At 41.1% G+C, this 20,158-nt stretch overlaps 1 protein-coding gene across 9 annotated transcripts in view; it reads right to left on the minus strand.

Annotated features, from left to right (window-relative positions):
- Positions 1 to 20,158, minus strand: part of ANO4 (anoctamin 4) — a 444,815-nt gene that overhangs the window by 128,318 nt on the left and 296,339 nt on the right. For all 9 annotated transcript variants that reach the window (XM_073900417.1, XM_073900416.1, XM_073900420.1 and 6 more), the window contains 2 exons: positions 20,091 to 20,135; positions 10,325 to 10,456 (listed from right to left, as the gene is read on the minus strand). In XM_073900417.1, the coding sequence (XP_073756518.1) occupies positions 10,325 to 10,456; positions 20,091 to 20,135 (177 nt within the window). The remainder of the gene's footprint in view (positions 1 to 10,324; positions 10,457 to 20,090; positions 20,136 to 20,158) is intronic.

Raw genomic sequence — 20,158 nt, forward strand, 5'->3', positions numbered from 1 at the left:
CACCACCACCACCACCACCACCACCATCACCACCACCACTATCATCACCACCACAACCACCACCACCATCATCACCATCACAACCACCACCACCACCATCATCACCATCACCACCACCACCACCACCACCACCACCATCACCAACACCACCACCACCACCACCACATCTATCAATTATTGAGTGTTTTCTATGGGCCAGGTACTGGACTAAATATTTTACACAAGTCATTTCATTTAATGTCCCTAAATCCTATTGCTACAACCCTCTCTTCTTTCTTTTCCTCCCGCCCAAACTTACTTATCTTCTGTTCTGGACCTTGGGGCTTTGCAGATTGGCCAGTTTATATAGTTGTGCTATAGGCAGAACAATGTCAACATCCTAATCCCTAGAACCTATGACTATTTCATATGGCAAAAAGGATTTAATATTTCAGATAGAACTAAGGTTACTTGTCAGCTGACTTCAAGGTAGGGAGATTATCCTGGACCATTCAGGCAGGCCCAGTGTAATCACAAAGGTCCTTAAAAATGGAAGAGGAAGGAAGAAGAGTCAGAGAGGGAGGTGGGATGACAGAAGCAGGGTCAGAGTGAAATGATGTGATGTGAAAAGAACTCAACACCGTTGCTGGCTTTGCAGATGAAGGGAGGGGCCCAGAGCCAAGAATGCAGCAGCCTTCAGAAGCTGGAGAGGGCAAAGAAACAGATTCTCCCCTGGAGCCTCTACAAGAGAATGCAGCCCTGTCACACCTTGATTTTAGCCTGGCAAGACCCATGGCAGACTTCTAACCTGTAGGACCACAGTACAACACAATTTGTGTTGTGTTAAGCCATGAAATTCATGGTGATTTTTTTATAGCAGCCATAGAGAACTGATATATAATGTTTGAGGATAAGACTGGAGCCAAAGTGCCTTACCTTAGAATCCAAGTCCCACTACTTACCGACTGTGTTTCCTTGGGCAAGTTATTTAACCTCTCTGTGACTGTTTCCTCTTCTATAAAAATAGGGATGACAATGCCTTACTCACAGGCCTTATAGTCATCAAAATCCCTACTGTTGTATTGAATTACTTTCTCTGAAATAATCTGAGTTTTGAGAGGGGCCTTCTGGAACTACAATGCTCCAATGAATGACTGACCCTAATGTTGATAGCTTTGGGCCGCACAGCTGGCTGGAACAAGAGAGCTTTCTGTGGGGTCAGACTCTTAGGCTCCCATACAATTATGGCTGATAAGCAACATGTAGGTCCAGTTTGGGTGATACCATGTAAAACGACCAAATGGTTTTGTACAATGATTTATAAAGATGTCTATCCACAGGTTTGCTTTTATTATTTCTCAAACACAAATATATATTGAAATGGAAGATGAGGCTCTTTGCTTTTTAATCAGTTCTCAGCTACAATTCTTGCAGAATGTAATTCAAACAACAAAGATTTACATGAGGTTAGTTTAGGATATACTGCAGTATTTTGCTGATGTCTAAATCCCCCAAAACATTATAGCCCCAAGCAATTAATTCTCTAGAACCATGCTGAGGGACCTACCAAAAACAGCCCATGGAAAAGTCCTATAAGATGTTTGCTCTAAGGAGGTTGCTAAGGAAATTGTTCACTGCTTTATTCACAGCTCTCCCCCCTTTCCCTGGGCAAGAATTTTATTTCTTGCAAATGCTAGGAAAATACTAAGAAAAGCTCTGCTTCACTAACGGATTGGTTTTCTTCCTCTCTGACAATCAGAACTATGTGACTTACTGTGTTTCTCCCTCTGCTCTACCCACTATGCTTAAAGCTCAATTTGCTGGCTCATTTATTAACCATTACAGAGAGATAGGCCATTGAGGGCTGCAAATCTAAGCCTTTTTTTTTCCTGAACTTGAATGCCTACTCTAAATGATATTCTCCTTAATTCAGAATATTTACTTATGTTTTACCATTTTATTTGTTTACTCCACTTCAAATGCTTTAACAAATTCCAAAGGTAATCAGGTATATTTACATGCACCTGATCGTGCTAGTGTAATGTAGCTGGAAGGTAAACTGTACTTTGGCTCTCCCTATGTGGCACAAACCTGAGGTATCAGCATTGTGGAGAAAACACAGTTCTGTTCACTAATCTGCCATTAATTGGAGTGACTATGAGCAAGCCACTCAGTCTCTCTGACCTTCATCATACACCTGTACCCTCAGAGTTGTAATGCACCTATGGTACAACTCTGGAATATAATTAAAGATAAATGGTGGCTACTACCACCTTTTATCAGCACAATTATTACTACCACTACTTGAAGACAGCTGTTAGACAGCCAACTGACTGATTACTACCGTCCATGCCTCACTGCCATGGTTTGCTGGCTTATTCAGAAGGCAATCCAAGAGAGGTTCCAGAGAACCTCCCAACAACAACCCTTCAGCAACTTTCTTCTGTCCTTACCAGCCCTCACTGCCCCCAGCACCAAGATTTCCATGGTTAGTTCTTTCTTGGGCACAAAGAGCTGTGTTGTTTTGTTATTCCCTAAGATCATGGTCTAGAAGGGAAGAAAAAATCATGTAAGCCAATTTCATGTCAAGTGGTCTTCTGATGCACACACTTGACATATCCCACATGCACATGACATATGCATTAAAATGTATGATGTAGGAGTTAAGTGTCAGGCATTAACCCTGAGAACAGAATTTAATAGCCATAAAACTGGATAGGGAAGATAGTCTATTAGCAAAATTGAGACCAAAAATAAATCAACAAGCCAGGGGCAAATTCAAATAGAACATGGAGACCACAACTGACTGACTAGTTGACTATGGTTTTCAACTTTTCATACGGACGTTCTGGGTTTAGCTGAGAGAACCAGACTTTGGAGTCCCGGCTCCATCCTCCCGAAGTGGCAACAGTGTCAACTTCCAACTCTGCTGTGCCCTTTCCTGTTCTGTTAAGTCTTATGATCATAATCATACCCTAGGAGTCACTGGCTGCCAGGCAGGAACTTCTAGCCCTCAGCAGCTCAGAGTCTAGCAGGGGGAGAAAGGCATGTAAGCAAATTTCATCTCAACGGGTCTTTCAATAATGTCTATCTCATACATGCAGAGGACACATGTTAAATGTTTTGTGTACAACCAAGCTTTGTAAGGAAATGGGCTGATACTAAGTTATATGTGATATCTATTGTTACTGCAGACTTTTAAAAGCTAGAAATGTAAAAATATATATACATATATAAATACATCATCTCTCACTGGGCTGTCTGCAGTTGCCTCCTAACGGGTTCCTGCTTCTACTCTTGCTTCCTACAGTCTGCTCTTAAAGGAGTTGGAAGGATATTTTCAATAGTTAAGTTAGACTATCACTTTCCTTTGCAAAAGCCAAGACTGTATATAATCAGCCTCCCTCTTTCCCTTCTAACTCATCTCTGTTGCCAGTCTCATCATTTCTATTCCAGCCACAGAGGTCTTACTTTCACCCACATGTGCTCACAGATTAGGGCATGTGCTCTGGCTGTTCCTGTATATGGAACCCCCTCTCTGTTCCCCTCCTCTTATCTCCTTTAAGTCTTTTTCTAATCACACCTTCTATCTGAGGCCTACAGAAAAAATTTTTTTTGAAAATGTAACCTGCACCCACGTCCCCATGCCAGGGTTCTTCATTTTTAACCCCTACTCCTCTTTTTCTCTTTTTCCATACTATTTATCCCATTCTAACATGCTTTACAATTGATTTTTTTAACTGTTTACCTCAACACTACTGACATCCAAGGCTGGGGACCTCTTTGTTGTGGGAACTGCCTGTTCACTCCATCCCCTAGATACCAGCAGCACTCTCAGCTTCCAGTTGTGACCACCAAAAATGTTTCCAGACCTTGCCAAATCATGCACCTATTGAGAACCACTGGTTTATAATTTATTGCCAGTTAGCCCCAGCTACAAGGTAAGCTCCAGGAGAACACGGATCTTGGCCCTGTTTGTTCACTGTTGGTTCCCAAGCACTGAGAACATCAACAGGTGTGGGGCGAGCGCATGAATGAGTAACTTTTTAAAGATATGCACCTGCAAAAAACACAAATTTCAGAATCTTCTACTAGGAAATGGTCAATATTTAATTTCACCTCCTCATTTATCATAGGTTTTCATAAAAATAAACTAATGGCAATAAGAGGAATAAAATTGCAGGGAGAAACATTTTCCCACTTTTATCTAACACAAACATTTCCTGAAGGGCAATTCGGTTGATCTAGCTCTTGAAAGAATGTATCGTATATCTACTATAAAAATGGCACGCATCTTATCTACATTTTCTTTTCTCTGTCTACCAGCACAAACCTTTCTTTTGAGTATCAACCTTAAAAAGTAACTGCCTCAAGGATATTACTGTAAATGCATTGTAAGAATGAAGGGTGATGATATTTAAGCAGGCTAACATTCCCAGGCAAAGAGGTGACAAGGAAAAAAATTAAATCTTAAATGGAATTGTCTGTCATAATTATCAGATTCAACAAGGGTTTAATTGATGTCAGAGAGTGGGTGGTCCTGCCCGAAGGGTGTCATGTAATAAAAGCCAGTAAAGCAATCGTTCTCAAGCGGAGAGAGTGCTGCGATTTTGAGCCATCCCCTCGCCCCCACCCAGGAAAATCTGGCAATGTTTGGAACATTTTTGATTTTCATAACTAGGGGAGGGGGGCTGCTGCTAGCATCAAATGGATAGAGGACAATAATCTACTAACCACCCTATAACACACAGGATGGCTCCCTACAACAGAGCTATTCAGTCCAAAACATGAACAGCACAAAAGTTGAAAAATCCTATAGTAGACTATAATGCTTAAGACCGTGGAATCTGGAGGCTCCCTGTCTGAATTTGAATTCCCACTCCATCACTGAGACAGACTGCTGAGTTGTTCAGCAAACCTGCTTCCTTTTCCTTCTTGGGCATACAGAAAGACTAGTTATGTTAGCATCCCTTGAGTAGAGGTAATTACATGATTGAATTCTGGTCCATGAAATGTGGGTTTAAGTGCTGTACACCACTTCTTAGCCTGGCCCATAAAAACTTCCTACAAAATTATTCATCTCTCTTTTCCTGTCAACAAGATGCAAGGGACCTTGGGGATGGCAATTACTAGACAGAAGCAGCTTGAGTACCTGAATGACTGTGCAGAGCAGAGACATTGCACTTGATCATTCATGGTAACCCACTTTAGACAATGATGTGAACAACAAATGAACTTCTATAGTGTTAAAGCACTGATATTTGGGGGTTGTTCCAGTGGGTGGACTAACCTAGCTATGTGACCTACTGCAGATTCCTTAACCTCTTTGTGCTTTATTTTCCTCATCTGCAAAATGGTGACAATAATACCTCCTCTCTCATAGGGTTGTTGTAAGGATTAAGGTTCTTAAAATAGTGTCTGGCATCTAGTAAGAGCTTTCCTATCTCTAGGTGTTTGGTGATACCATATAAAATGACCAATAACATCCTATGGCGACTTGCAGACATGTATACTCACTGGTTTGCCTCTACTGCTTCTCAAACACAGATATATGTTCAAATAGAATGCTAGGCTATTTTTTTATTATGTTATGTTAATCACCATACATTACATCATTAGTTTTTGATGTAGTGTTCCATGATTCATTGTTTGCATATAAGACTAGGCTATTTGTTTTTTAATTGATTCTCAACTTTAATCTTTTATACAATGTAGTTCAGAGTATGCAGATTCATGATTAGATTATCCCATGTTCTTTATTACTCACATCCTTACTCCATTCATTTAATAGACAAATATTGAGCATTGTGTTAAGTATCAGAGATATAATTGTGAGCAAATCCATTGAGTTTAGTTTACCTGGAGGGTTTAAGTATTAATCATATAATACCCGAATAATTACAAAGTTACAGAATTTCAAATAAAAAAATGTTACATAGGAAACATGTGACTTAAAGAGAATATAGCAAGGGGAACTAGTCTTTGGAAGGAGGAGAGGAGGGCTTCCCTGGGAAGAGTTCTGGAGTTGGGTTTTGAAGATTGAATAAGAGTAAACAAGGGGAAGGGGAAAGAAATGGGAAGAGAATTCCAAGAGAGAAAATGCCATGTGCAAATTCCCTAAGGGAGAGTGCATCCAAAGAACTGAGAGCGGCTGTATGTATGTGTCTGGATCATAAGAAGGGAGGGTGGAACACAGTGAAGGCAGATAAGGTTGGAGAGGAGTTGATCTAAGGCCTTGTAGGTCATCTCAATAATTTTGGTATTTATTCTAAGGTTTTTAAACAGGATTAAGTGACACGATTAGAAATGCATTTCAAAAACATCATTCTGTATGCACTTGGGAGAATGGGTTGGAGGTGGGCAAGGATAGAACCAGGGAGATCGGTTACATTACTTCTAGGTTTCAGAAGTGAGATAATGATGGTGGACATTGAGAGAAGTTGTTAGATTACAGAGACTTAACTTGTAAAATCATCAGACTTTGGCGATGTAGTGAATGCAGAAAGTGGAGGTGAAGGAGAGGTCTAGAATAGCTTCCTGGCTCTGGTTTCAACAACTGCACAAATATTAGTGCCATTTACTAGACCAGGGACAATGGAAGTGGACCACACTGGAGGACAGAATGGGCTGAATTTGGTCTGAGAGGAGTGTGCAGTGAGCTAACTTCACACCATCTATATTCCTTCTTCACATGATTATTCTATTTTCATTTTTATCTATTCATTTATCATTTAACAAATCATTATTAAGCACCAACTATGAGATTCAAAAATGATGACATAGACATAGCCTTTCAAGAACTTTACTGTCTATATGGTTCTATATCAAGAGCTATGATAGAAAAAAGTAAGTATTATCAAGATATAGAAGAATGCACCTCACCCAGAATTTATTTCTAAAACCTAGAAGTAATATAACCAATCTCCCTGGTTCGATCCTTGCCCACCTCCAATCCATTCTCCCAAGTGCATACATAATGTTGTTTTTGAAAAGCACAACTAAAGTTGGAAATCTTGGGAGGTTTTCTGAAGGAACCACCTCTGATGAAACCTGAAAGAAGGGAGTCTAAGGGAAAGAGTACTCCAGGCAGAGGGAAGACCCTATGCAACAGGACACAAATGGGCTCTGTGAGTTAAGAAGGTCAAAGCAGTTCATTATGGATGAAGTGCTCAACAGGGAATGGAAGCAGGAGCTAGTGAGCCAGCTTAGGACTCTGGGCTTTATCCTGAGCACAAAGTATTTTTAAGACTTCTTTTCCATTTTGATCATTATTTATTAAACTCCTAATTTTCTCTTTTTCCACTACATTCATGTACACACACACACACACACACACACACACACACAATCTATTATTCTCTTTTATTCCTAGACAAACACAATATCAAATATTCTGCAAAACCAAGAAGTCACATGGGATTTTGGACTGCATTTGGACAACCAGGAAATCATATTATTAAGCCCTAGAGTGCATTAACAAGTTACTTCTGATTACTTTAAACCTATTAGTGTCACCTTAAGGAAGCATCCATCTTTAGGGAATTTTTTTTTTTTTATTATACCAATCATTTCCAACTGGACAGCCAGCACTCCTCAAGTCTTACTTCTACACATTCATTTAAGGGATGTTGTCATGCGGCATGACAATTTTCAAAGAGAAAGAAATCCCCACTGCCCATGATGTTCAAGCCCCGTTTAATTTTTCATCACCCAACTGCATGATGGAACTGCCTAAACGACCCTCTTGATCCCACTGAGGCCTGATTCTTAGGTTTCCTTCCTTCCAGCTATTCCTCTGCTTTTTCCTCCTTGGTTCTCCTGTCTGAAAAGCTCATCTTCCATTGATCACTCCTTTTTCAAACAATAATGCCAGGTTTTCTCACACCCTGTGCCCATTCACAAAAAAACTACTTGTAGTTCTTCAGACACTCCGTTCTGTTTCATGCCCGTATACTTTTTTCCTTTTTTTTTTTTTAGAGAGAGAGAGAGAGAGAGAGAGGGTGGAGAGGGAGAAAGAGAGAGAGAATCTCAAGCAGGCTCCATGCCCAGTGGGGAGCCTGATGCAGGACTTGATCTCACGACTCTGAGATCATGACCTGAGCCAAAATCAAGAGTGGGACACTTAGCCAACTGAGCCATCCAGGTGCCCCATGCTCATATACTTTATACACAAATTCTTTCTTGAGATCTCTTCCCCCTACTACCTACCTGGACAAGTGTTATCCTTCAAGACCCATCTCAAGCATTTTTGTGTGTGTTCAATTCTTATTTTTTAGAACCTCCCTCAAAATCTGCAGTATGGAGCCCTCTTTCTTTTAAGTAGCACCCATTATATTGTGCACATTTAAAATGGTCTTTCTGTCTTTACTAGGCTGGGGTAAAGACTGTGTATTATTTATCTTTATATCCTCTGCACCCAGGCAGTGCCTGGCAAGAAGTAGACATCAAATCAGAGACTGCTGAATGAATTATTCAGTGAACCAATGCCCAACATATCAAAAAAGGCCTCTCAAATTTGTGATAGAGGTGGCTAAGTACCTCTGTGATCCCACAGGCTATCATCTCTCATTTATTATATATTTTAAAATACTTATAAAGATACGAATCTTGATTCTATTCCCTAGAGAACCTGCTGGGTACCCAGGTGCTTCTGACTTTGAGAAGCCTGCTAAAAAATTTGTTCTAAAGCAAGAAAGAACATCAGGAAATGTAACTAGCGTGAAGATGAGTAGTGGGAAACCTTCCTCTTCTATTTACCTACATCCATTTGAAGTAAAGCAAAACCCCAGGCACATACCCTATATTTCATTGATGCTTCTAGCCACCTATTTATCCATTCATGTATCTAACCATCTGAAAATTATGAGATGCTCCTGCACTGTGCTAGGTATTCTCAGGCAGTTGAGAAGCAAAGGGAAAATTCTGTATGTAAATCAGACTCTACTCCAGAAGAATTTAAAACATACAATCACTTGTCTAAGAAACTACAAGATAAACAACACGGGCATAGCAAAGGTTTAAGTTAAGAGCAGGAACATGTCAGCTTTCATCTGTCTTTTTCTCTTAAAAAACACCCATAGGTCTTGATCTTTGAGTTAACATGAAACCCTTTTCATTTCTTATTCCCTGCAGAGGATATAACTAGGATTTTGAGGCCAGGCTGTGAGTTTCATGCCTTTTTCAATAACCCTTTTAAATTTTCACATAATGTGGCTGGATTGGCATCAATCTGACTTGTGGGGATCCAGAGTTTGGCTATTTTAGAGGCTTATAAAGTTGTTTCCTTTGCATTATACATTATATATTATATATTATTATATATTTTGATGCAGAACATCTACTCTTTGATTTTTCTTTTCTTTTTCATCTTCTAGAAGTCCAAAGACATTAACGGATTTTCTGTGCTGAAACATGCCCCCAACCGTACATTCCCTGCAACCTGATGTCTGCCATTTGGTTTACTTTTTTCTCAAAGTCAACAACCTATTTTTTTTTTTTTTTAAATCTGTTACCCTCTTCCTCCCCTTGGGGAAGTCCATTTTACTGAGGCTGTCTCTATGGCTGGAGCGGGGAGAGCCAGGAATTCTGGAAGTCTGGCTGAGAGCAAGGCTGGGCCAAATGTATTTATTTGCCTTTTGAGAGGCTGTTTTTGCCTAGTTGTTTACAGTCTTTGGCATGCTTTTCTCTCCTACACTGATTCCCCCCATCCCAATTTCTTGTCATCTCAAAAGCTTCAGAGTCAATTCCCTATCACTTTTGCAATTCTTCAAAGGCTCAATTACTGAGCCAAGCTTTCCTCCTGCATGTCAAAAGTGAGAAATTACTGTTCAGAGACTGTCTGATGGAGAGCGAGCCAGCGGGCTACTCAGGGATATGGCTTTTCTTGGGGGAACTTGCTGAGTTGCTGAAAAGGGAAACTGAGAAGTGAACAGAGATTGATTAAAACAAACCAACGACCCCTCTTTTCAATAGGGCCAGGGGTAAACCAATTTCTCGTCATGTCGGTTATATGCTGATGAGCCTACAGGGGCTCTGAGCACGGGGACTGGCAGAGCCACCAAATAGAAGGATCCTGGGTCTCTGAATCACCATGGAGAAGGTCGTTCACCCAACACACATATGAACGCATGTTCTACTATGTCAAGCCACTGAGACATGGGGACTGTTTGTTAGAACAGCTAGCTTACCCTAATACAAAAGGGATATGAACACTCACAGGACTTTCAGGGCAGAAAGGCACTAAGCTGTTCCTTCCACATGCCAAGGACTCAAAGGTGTGCAGGAGAAGGCTCTACCACAGCTGCATGTCCTTAGTAAGACAAAGGCTTTCACACGAAACACTCACTGGTGGATCCTTTGCTGGCTGAAAGGGGCAGTGTAGCAGTCATTCTCCTCCAGGTCTGGCAGTGTCTCCTTGTCCAGCCTCATGGGCTTCTTAGGTAACCATCTCCGAAACCTGCTTATTTGTTTATCGATCCTGTGGTACATGAAAGGCAAGACCAAAGGGTGCAGCATGTTAGCAATGCCCCAAAACACAGGAGGGAAGTCTCCACAGAGCCATAATTATGACACCACACACTCCAGGCACTCTCACTGTACATGAGTACATGATATCCCCATTTTACAGACAGAAAGAAGAGCGCCTCAACTCCAGTGTTTTTTCGATCTCATCACAGGTCCTCAATATTATTGTCTATGAAATAGTGGCCAAGAATTATATGTTCCCCCACAAGCCAATAAATGACCAAGGCTGGAAGGCTCTGGAAAGGAAGTAGACAGCCCCTTAAGCAAAGCAGCAGAGACCTTAACTTCTTACGTTCTGCAGGTTCTAGAAACTCATTTTGTATTTGGAAAATTTCCCCATCTTCCCTTGGTTAGGGAAGTGCTCTGGCTGTAGTTAACTTTCAGCAGGGCAGCTGACAGCAATCCCGGTGGGTTGCCTGTGTGCACAGAGCGTGATGTCGTGATTTGCTTCCTGCCTCTCACACCTTCCCTGAGCTGCCTCTCAGAAGACAGCAGGCTGTTCAGCTTTCATTCTGTCTTTCAAGCTGACTCCATGGCTCAAGGTACAGGGGCATGATAACACATGTGTCACTCTGGCCAGGGTGCACAATGATGCCAAGTCACAGAAAACAACAGTGTTGTTAGGGTGGTTTACAAGCCACAGTTTTCCCCTACCCCCCTCCCGATTCCCTCTGGCTTCTGCTGATGAAAACATCTGGCTTCCAAGTAGACCACGTTGTCAGTCATTCACAGAAAACCGCTAGAAGGAGCAAAATGCACAGCACACTTGAAAACAACTGTGCTACCTCAGTTATCTATACCCACTGAAGAAAGTATCTTCTAAGAGCACATATCAAGTAGCATTTCTGTGAGGCAGAATGAACAGGTACCATACGCGTTTTACACATCACAAAAGAGACCCATGGGAAGGTATCCAGCTCAAATTACCCAGCCAGTGAATAAAGCCAGGAACAGAATGCAGGTTTTGGACTCTTGATTTTAGGGATCACCTTATCAAAGTAGTTGATACTGGAAATCTTCACTTAAGGGCTACAGAAGGGATGGATTCCTCTAATGAAGAAAATATCTAAATGCCTTCTAGGTCTATTAATTACACATGGAATTTGGGCAGGATTTTTTTTTCCAAATCAAAAAATATTTACATGGCAATTTGTCCTTTTCAATGAAACTTCCAGGTGAAGGAATTACTTTTTCCATAACCAATCCCCAGTTCCAAGATGAAAAATAATAGTTAACTCTTTTATCACCTCTTTTATTCTCTGCAGGGCTCCAGTCTCACCACAACCTCCTTCTGCCTAGTGGTGGCTGGCCTTCCTCCAGAACCCCTGAAAGTTCAAAGTAGAAAGAATCTCACAACTTCTCTAGGCCCTTTCTCTCAAAGACAACTCGTACCTACCACATACACACACACAAATAAAGATGCTACTCAAGGTCATGTTCCCAGAAGAGAATAGTACAGGGGGGGGCCCAAAGGGGGGGGGGGGGGGAACAGTTCCTATACCCTCCATCCTTCCTCCTGGTCCTCTCCTCCTTCATCACTCTTTAAAGACACTTAAAAGTAACACAATGCACATCAGAGACACAGTAGAACATATAGTGATTGAGAACATGGGGTTGCAGTACCTGGATTCAAATCCTGGCTCTGTAAATATTAGCAGTGTGACCTGGGGCAAGTTATCTAACTTTGCTGGGCCTCAATTTCCTTATCTATAAAGTGGACATGATAATAATACTCGGTACATAGGGTTGTGGTGATTAATCAATATGTACATAAAATCTCCAGAAGAATATCTGGTGTACACTAGGTACTGGCTATTATTACAATCTTTTTTCCCCCAAAATAAGAGTTTGAGCACCCAGCTTGCCCCTTAACATTCTGTCTTTCTTTCCAATTCAAAGTTAATTGTGCTTCATCAGCATCTACAACTTGTCCAAGTTCAATGATTTAGTCCTTAAATGGACTCATAAATTATACTTTCTAGGCTAAGCTGGTGGCCTTCCCCTAACTCCTGGCTTTATTTCATCTGATTGCCTTTAAACTCATTCAAGAAAGAGGACATTGGCCCAGAGGCTTTTCATAATAGAGCTTTTACCTCCCACACATCTCTAGTCTGCGGCACTAATCGCATTACACTTCGCAAAGTTCACGTTCTTACAGAATCTGGGCTCTGCGTGCCACGACTATGAATTAAATCCAGCTGGGTACAGTGCTCAGCATGGATAAAAACAAATAAAGCTGTGAAATAGCAGACATCAATACTCTATGGGAATGAAATGGAAGCTTTCAGCAACAGCTTGTAGATCACAATTTAAATGAAATGTGGAGATGGTGAAGAGAGAGTGGAACAGTGTAATGAAAATGATTCACTGAAAAATGAGGAGGGGCCAGAAGTGGAATGGAGAGAAGGGAGACTCCTAAAAGAAGCTGGGATGTAAACTGGGGTGCCTAAATCCTGGTTCTGTTGCTTATCAGCTGTCTGACCTTCCACGAATCACTCACCTTCTTAAGCCTTATTTTAAAATGGGCTAATCATCATCATCACCATCTTACTGACCTTGCAGGGTTGTCAGGAAGCCTGTGCTTCCAAAGGATGCTGTGCATGCAATGCTTTGGAGAAGCTGCCAGGCAAATAGTGTTATTAGTAACTTCTTAAGGACCAGGGAGACTAATATAAAAGTGATGGAAAGCAGAGGAATTGGGCTTTTGAAACTCTGTGGTGGAATAAAGATATTCAAAGGATATCTTAAAAACAAAACCCCTGAGACACTGGGGTGGGGGTGGGTAAACTGGCCTTCAGTGGGGTAGCCTGAGCAGAAGCAGGAGGACAAAACATGGACCGTACAGGTTCTATCACACATGCTGGTCCATGCTGTGTGCTCTTCCAAAATGACAGAAACAAACACTCAAATGTGGTCAGCGGTTTGTACCGTCTTCTGGGCAGAATGGTTCCTGAAAGATGTGTGTACCCTAATCACTGGAACCTGTGAATATGTCATGTGACATGGCAAAGGGACTGTAAGCAAAGTTACGGACCTTTAGAAAGGGAGAGCATACTGGGTTACTCAGGTGGACCCAACTTAATCATACGAGCCATTTAAAAGGAGAGAAGTTTGCTGAGCATATTACCCTCTAGCTAAGCGAAGTAAGTCAGTCAGAGAAAGACAAATATATGATTTCACTCATGTGGAATTTAAGAAACAAAACAGATGAACATAGGGGAAGGGAAGGAAAAATAAAATACGATGAAATCAGAGAGGGAGACAAACTATAAGAGACTCTTCACTCTAGGAAACAAACAGGTCGCTGGAGGCGGGGGTTGGGTGGTGGGATGACATGACCCGCCATGAACCAGAGCTTGGCGGGGCAGGGGGAACAAGACACTGAACTTACTGTAATAACAACTTTCTACAAAAATACCCACCTTTCAGTCCAGATATTAGCTTGACAAGTTAAGACCAGAAATGCATCACTGGGTGATGGGCATTAAGGACGGCACTTGATATAAAGGAGCTCTGGGCGTTATATGCAACTGATGAATCACTAAATTCTACCTCTGAAACTAGTAATATACTGTATGTTAATTAAATTGATTTTAAATAGAAAAATAAAAGAAGAGAATTTTCTCTAGCTAGAGATAGCAAAGATGAGGCAGAGGGGGGTGTCAGAGAGATTCAAAGTGTGAGAAGGACTCAACTGGCCATTGCTGGCTTTGAAGATGAAGGGGGCCAGCAGCCAGGGAGCACAGGCAGCCTCTAGAAGCTGAGAATGACTTTTGTCTAAGAACCCGACAGAAACTGCAGAGAACTGAATTGTGCCAGCAACCTGAACAAGCCTGAAGATTATTCTCCCTCATGGCCTCAAGAAGAGCCTAGGCCAACCAACACTTTGACGTTAGCCTTGAGAGACCCTGAGCAGAGAAATCAGTTAAGTCTCCTCCCCTGCACTACGGACCTGCAGAATTGTAAAATAATAAATCTGTGTTGTTTTATGCAGCTAAGTTTGCAGGAATCTGTTACAACAGCAATAGGAAATTAATAGACCTCTGAAAACAGTCTTGATCTGATCTTCCCCTTGAGACCTGGCCATGGCTGGTCAGGCTCCCAGTGCTGAGGCTAACACTCCACATGCTACTCTACCTGCCAGTCTGGTGGCTCTGGGAGCAAGGATCTGTGTCTCTGTGGCTGGATGACAACTGGCCACTCTTCAACAAACACTCCCATCCCAAACTTGCTACTTAGGCATCACTGAGGATCCTCTTCCACAGTGCAAGTAAAAATACAGTGCAAAAGCCACCAGGCTGGAAAGCACCAGACCCAAGCGGGGTTTCTGATTCTGCTGTTTTTTAGATACATGTTGCTGGTGATGTGGGCAATAGTATCTTGGCTATATTCTAAACAAACGTGAATGAATAAAGAGCTTTCTTTTTCACAGTATAATAGATAACCTTTCATACAGAATGATGGACTCTGAAGTTGAAGTAGGTTCACAACTTGTATATTGACGTCTGTGCTTCCATCTTCAACTAAGAAACTTCCCTAAAGAGGTAATCCTGAAATTCTCTTAGATATATGAGTTGAGGAACCAACTAACTAAAAGTATCCAATTTGTCTCGTAAGTTTAAGAGTTGGGCTTACTTAACAGAGTCTTCACTGACTGGGAAAAGCAAAGAGAAAATGTTGGCTTAATGATTTAGTATTGACTTTGGTTGGACACATTATCATTTTGTTCCATTTCTGCCATTTATTGAGCAAAAGCCCTCTTACAGACTACGTAGGTAAATCAATAAAGAGATAATGGACCAATCATCCACTTGCGCATTTCTGGCCTTAACTTGTCAAGCTAATATCTGGACTAAAAGGTGGGTATTTTTATAGAAAGTTGTTATTACAGTAAGTTCAGTGTTGTGTTCCCCCTGCCCCGCCAAGCTCTGGTTCATGGGAGGTCCATGTCATGAGTGACTGGAAAGAGCTGCCAGCACAGGACAGGTGAATGGGCACATACTGCAAGCTGTGTCTTGGAAATGTGCTTTGGGAAGGTTCTGTTTGAACCTCTTTGATCCTTGGTTCCCTCAGCTGCAAAGGGGAGACTATACTATCCACCTTAGTGGGTAGTGATAATTAAAGTGGTGATAACTAAAGAAAAGGCCACAAACCAAAGGACTTCACTCCCCACATGCTAAGCCATCAGTAGGCCTTTATAAAGTACCTACTGTGGGCAGAGCCCCAACCTGGATGCTGTGGGTATGCCCTGAAGAAGACCAAGGCCTTTCTCTTGAGCCACTAACAACCCAGGAGGGAGTTTGTACTAATGACAACTTAATTAGGCTAAATGAAATGAAATAGGCTACTTCAGAGACACCTAGTTTTCCCCAGACCAGAATATTATAATAATAGCACCACATTTCAAACAGATTACGTTTTTAGGGATGATATACCTAGAGGGAACCAACAGATAAACTTTTCTTTCTTTTTTTTTTTTTAATGGACGCACCACACAGAGCCCTACATTGCAATAAATGAAGCCCTCCTGGACTGATAACAGTTAGACAGCAGGAGCCTTGGATTTCTTTTTCCTCTTCTGAGAGCCAAGTCTCCTATATTTATAGCCTCTCCTTGGATAGGAGTTAGGATTCTTTTAGGTCACAAGGCTACTAACTGGGGCACAACCTAAATATCTCATAGAAGAGTCCAAAGTCTTTGGAACATTTACATATGTTAATTTTTAAAAACTAGGATGGAAAATACAAGTTTGTATACTCAACTGATAAGACTGCAACTGCACTGAAAGTATAATGTAGCAGGGGCAGCAGACATTCTGCCAAATGACTGCAAAGGATAACATCAGGCAGGTATGCATGGGGGGGCAGATGGAAAAGGAATGAGTAGTAATGAGGCTTCAGCTACAAGCCACCGACCATAATCAAATTTGTTCCTTTGTAATCACATCTTCTACAGACTATATTTGCAGTATTTGGCAAAGGCAAAAAAAAAAAAAAAGAAAAGAAAAAGGCAGAAGACAGATGATAAATTCCCTCTCTTTATTGAAAAGACAATTTATAAGGCCTATAAGTCTGCCCAAAGAGTCAAAGGAGCATTTATTAGACAAAGTACATGATGAAAATAGCATTTACTCGAAGAATATAAGTCTAAACTACATGAGTGTGTTTTATGGGAGTCAGGTGATTTTCAAAAATAAAGATATTTGTGAAAAGATGCTTTTTCTCTCTGCCTGCTCAGAAACATCATAAAATCATTTCCCTTGGCATTAAAGGAGATGAGGTTGTTTCAGGGATGCTTTTGCAAAGTAATGAAATTATCATTTATGTGGATGAAACTAAAAGCTAAATTAAATATCCATATTTAGTATGACATGAGAATTTTAGAATACTGAGTCAATGTTTTATTACTGGTGGACAACCAGGATAGCCAGATGTAGATGTGCCCTTCAACTTGGCATATCGGAGCTGGCTACAAAGAGATACTCTGCATTGTCTGAATCTGATGTGAGGTGAAACGAGAGTTAAAATAGTTACCAAAATTTCTGACCAACTGCACTTTAAAAATGACACCAGACATTGGGCTTTACTAAGGTACACCACTACAGTGATGTGGTAAGCAGTGAAGCTTGTCTTAGAAGGCATTCTGAATCAATGTGTCATACGACGACAGTTAGTTAGGATTTCTTTTCCCTTCACTTTGTCTGAGTCTTCCAGTTATATCCTTTTATAATTATGATTTATGCACTTGAAGTAGCACTAACTTTTTCAGGCCAAAGTTTATTGTTCAGTAAGTTGTTCTTTCAGTTCAAGAAACAAGGATTTCCCAAACTCTTACTCACTTAAAACCTCTCTGCTGCACACATGGAGAATATGTGATTGGTCACTTGCCACAGTCTCCTCTCCTCTGCTTCCTTCCTCTTGGCTACTGTTCTTAGGCCTGTCCCTTCTCTATTTTCCTCTATCTCAAAATTTATCAAAGTTGTAGTGAACTCTCACTGCCTCTGATTCATCAGGGCCTTCCATTCTTCGCCAGCTGTAATTTGGGGCTATTACCCTCCTCTCCGTGGCTGTCATTCTCAAAATGTAGTCCCAGATCAGCCACATTAGCATCACTTAGGATCTTGAGAGAGGAGAAAATATTGTGCCTCACCTCAGAAACTCCAGGGATGGGCTGGATAATCTGAGTACTAAAAAATCCTGAAGGTAATCCTGAGGTCCACTCAACTCTGAGAACCACCACTCATGGAGACTGCTATCATGGCAGTTTTCCCTAACTTCTAAATATTAAAAATTGATTCTCATCTCTCAGCCTCCATCAGAAGCTGAAGAACACCCATTCTCATGGGAACTCTTTCCTGGCCCCTTTGACACTGTCCTCCCTTAGGTTGCCTCCTTCTTAAATTATTCTTTTTCATCTTCCTTCCTTCCATCTCTTCCTGCCTCCTTAACACGATTTTCCAAGGAGTTGCCACTGGCTCTCTCTTTGCACTTTACATTCTTCCCTGGGGAACTCCATCCACTCCTCTGGCTCAAGACATGACTTCCATACTTCTGACTCCCAAATTGGATTCTCTAGTCTTACTTCCAGTTTCAATTGCTTTGCCATCATTTCCAGAGGCCTTCAGGACACCTATGTGTCAAAGACCTACTTGTGAGTTATAATAAAGAATTGTTAAAACAAAAACCATCATCTTTCTCACCAGACCTGTACCTCTTCTGAATTTCCATTCTCCTTTTACCTTTGACATTTTCCCAATCCCTTAGATATAGAAACCTTTCCCTCCCCCATCTCTCAATTTCCAAATATTTGCTAAGTTCTTTTGCCTATAATTTCATAATCCTTCTCATACACTTTGCCTTTTTGCTCTGTAGATTATTTTTCATCTATCCAGGGAAAACTACAATCTGAACGTTCTTTGGAGTAAAAGCTGAAGAGACAGAGAAATTATGGCTTATTTTAAGGAAGAATTTCCTAAAAGTCAGGTGCCATTCTGAAATTCCCTGTCTCCACAGATGTTCAAACATGGATGGTTGACCATTTAGCAGAGGTTCGGGTATCTGTTGAATGGCTGGACTTGATGACATCTGATGTCCAACCCAACCCTGAGATTTATGGTTCCTTTTACCACCATTTTCTTTTAAGCCCTCATTGCTCACCCCTCCCCCATAGTGACGGCAAATGTTTCAGTTCCAAGTCTGTGTCTGACACTTTGGGCACCCCTGATTTTTCTATGCTTTTCTATGTGATCTCCTTTTTCCTCACTCAAATCTTCTCACATGTGTACAGATTCATTTGCCCATTCACCCCACCTACTATGTGCTAGGTACTGGAAATATAGAGTTGGACAAGCCATCCTTGCCTTCACATAGCATCCAGGTGGAGAGATGGATATCTACATCATGGATTAGAGCACAGGTCCAACAATCTTGTGTTTTAATAAGCCCTCCAGGTTATTCTGATGCTGGTTAAAGTTTGAAAACTGTTGAGGACTACTGATATAGGCTAATGTGTTACCTCAGGGTTTCATAGAAGGTCATCATACGACAAGGGACTAATCTAAACCATGGTGAATCCAAATGTCATGGCTGTTGTCTAAACAAAGAAGAACTGCTAGTAAGGATATTGTGCAGGGAAATTTTTAGAAAACACATCTTAGTTTCTTTGGATGTCAATTCTTATATCATACTTTTTGAGGGTACATGTATTTGAGTAAATCCACTAGAATTTGTCAATTACTCTTACACTCATCATTCTGCATAGCACATAAACAGAGTAAACTTGAATCTTAATTCTCACAGAACTGAACAATAGGATTTTCAGAGAAATGTAATGGTCTCCAAATTGAACCATCAGCTCAGCTCAGGGTAAATGATCACATAAGACCAATTAAAATTTTAAAATTAGATTTCCAGTGATCACAACAGAATTGAATTAAAGGACATCACTGATGCTTCCCCCTTTCTCCGTGGCTTCTCAAAAATCGAGAAACAAACTTTAGAAGGATACGCTGTACATTAAAGGCAATCTTTAGCCAGTAGAATTTTGGGTGGGTGGGGGAGGTTTAAAAAAAAAAAAGGTAGGAAGGGCTTCTGGTAAGGTAATACATCTGCAATATTTTATTAACAAAATGTTACTAATATAGGAGGGTCCCACCCAAATTGGGGGCTAGACAGCTATCAGCTTTTTGAGATGTCATCTGTCTGCACTTCAAGATTTCAAGTTACTTATGGTGGAGGGTGGGATTTGTGTGGAGAAAATAACATTCGGACCAAAGATGTGCTGAACAGCTGGGTTTTTTGGTAATTTATCTAATAGAATGGGCTAAAAACAAAAAACAGCCCCAACACACCTGCAGATAAATTCTGTCCTTCCGAGTATGGAGAAACCACAAGGAAGATTCTTAGAGAAACATTTCCATCTTTGCCTTTTTCTTTTCAGGCTAACCTGAAATAGCTATTTTTGGATTGTGCATGGCAGCCAGTTTTGCCATGGGACAAAGGCCCATCCTCCCCAGCTTGTATTCCTTGTCATTGTTGGAACAAACAGGCCAACATATCAAACATATCATGACAGAGCATGCTACTAACCTGCTCATGAACTTGTACCGGCGGGGCAGGTAATAGATTTTTCTCCTGGAAGAACAGCAAAAATGAAG

Source organism: Callorhinus ursinus, unplaced genomic scaffold (genome assembly GCF_003265705.2).
Source record: "Callorhinus ursinus isolate GAN/ISIS: 27379988/994484 unplaced genomic scaffold, GSC_fseal_2.0 scaffold14, whole genome shotgun sequence".
Taxonomy (NCBI): domain Eukaryota; kingdom Metazoa; phylum Chordata; class Mammalia; order Carnivora; family Otariidae; genus Callorhinus; species Callorhinus ursinus.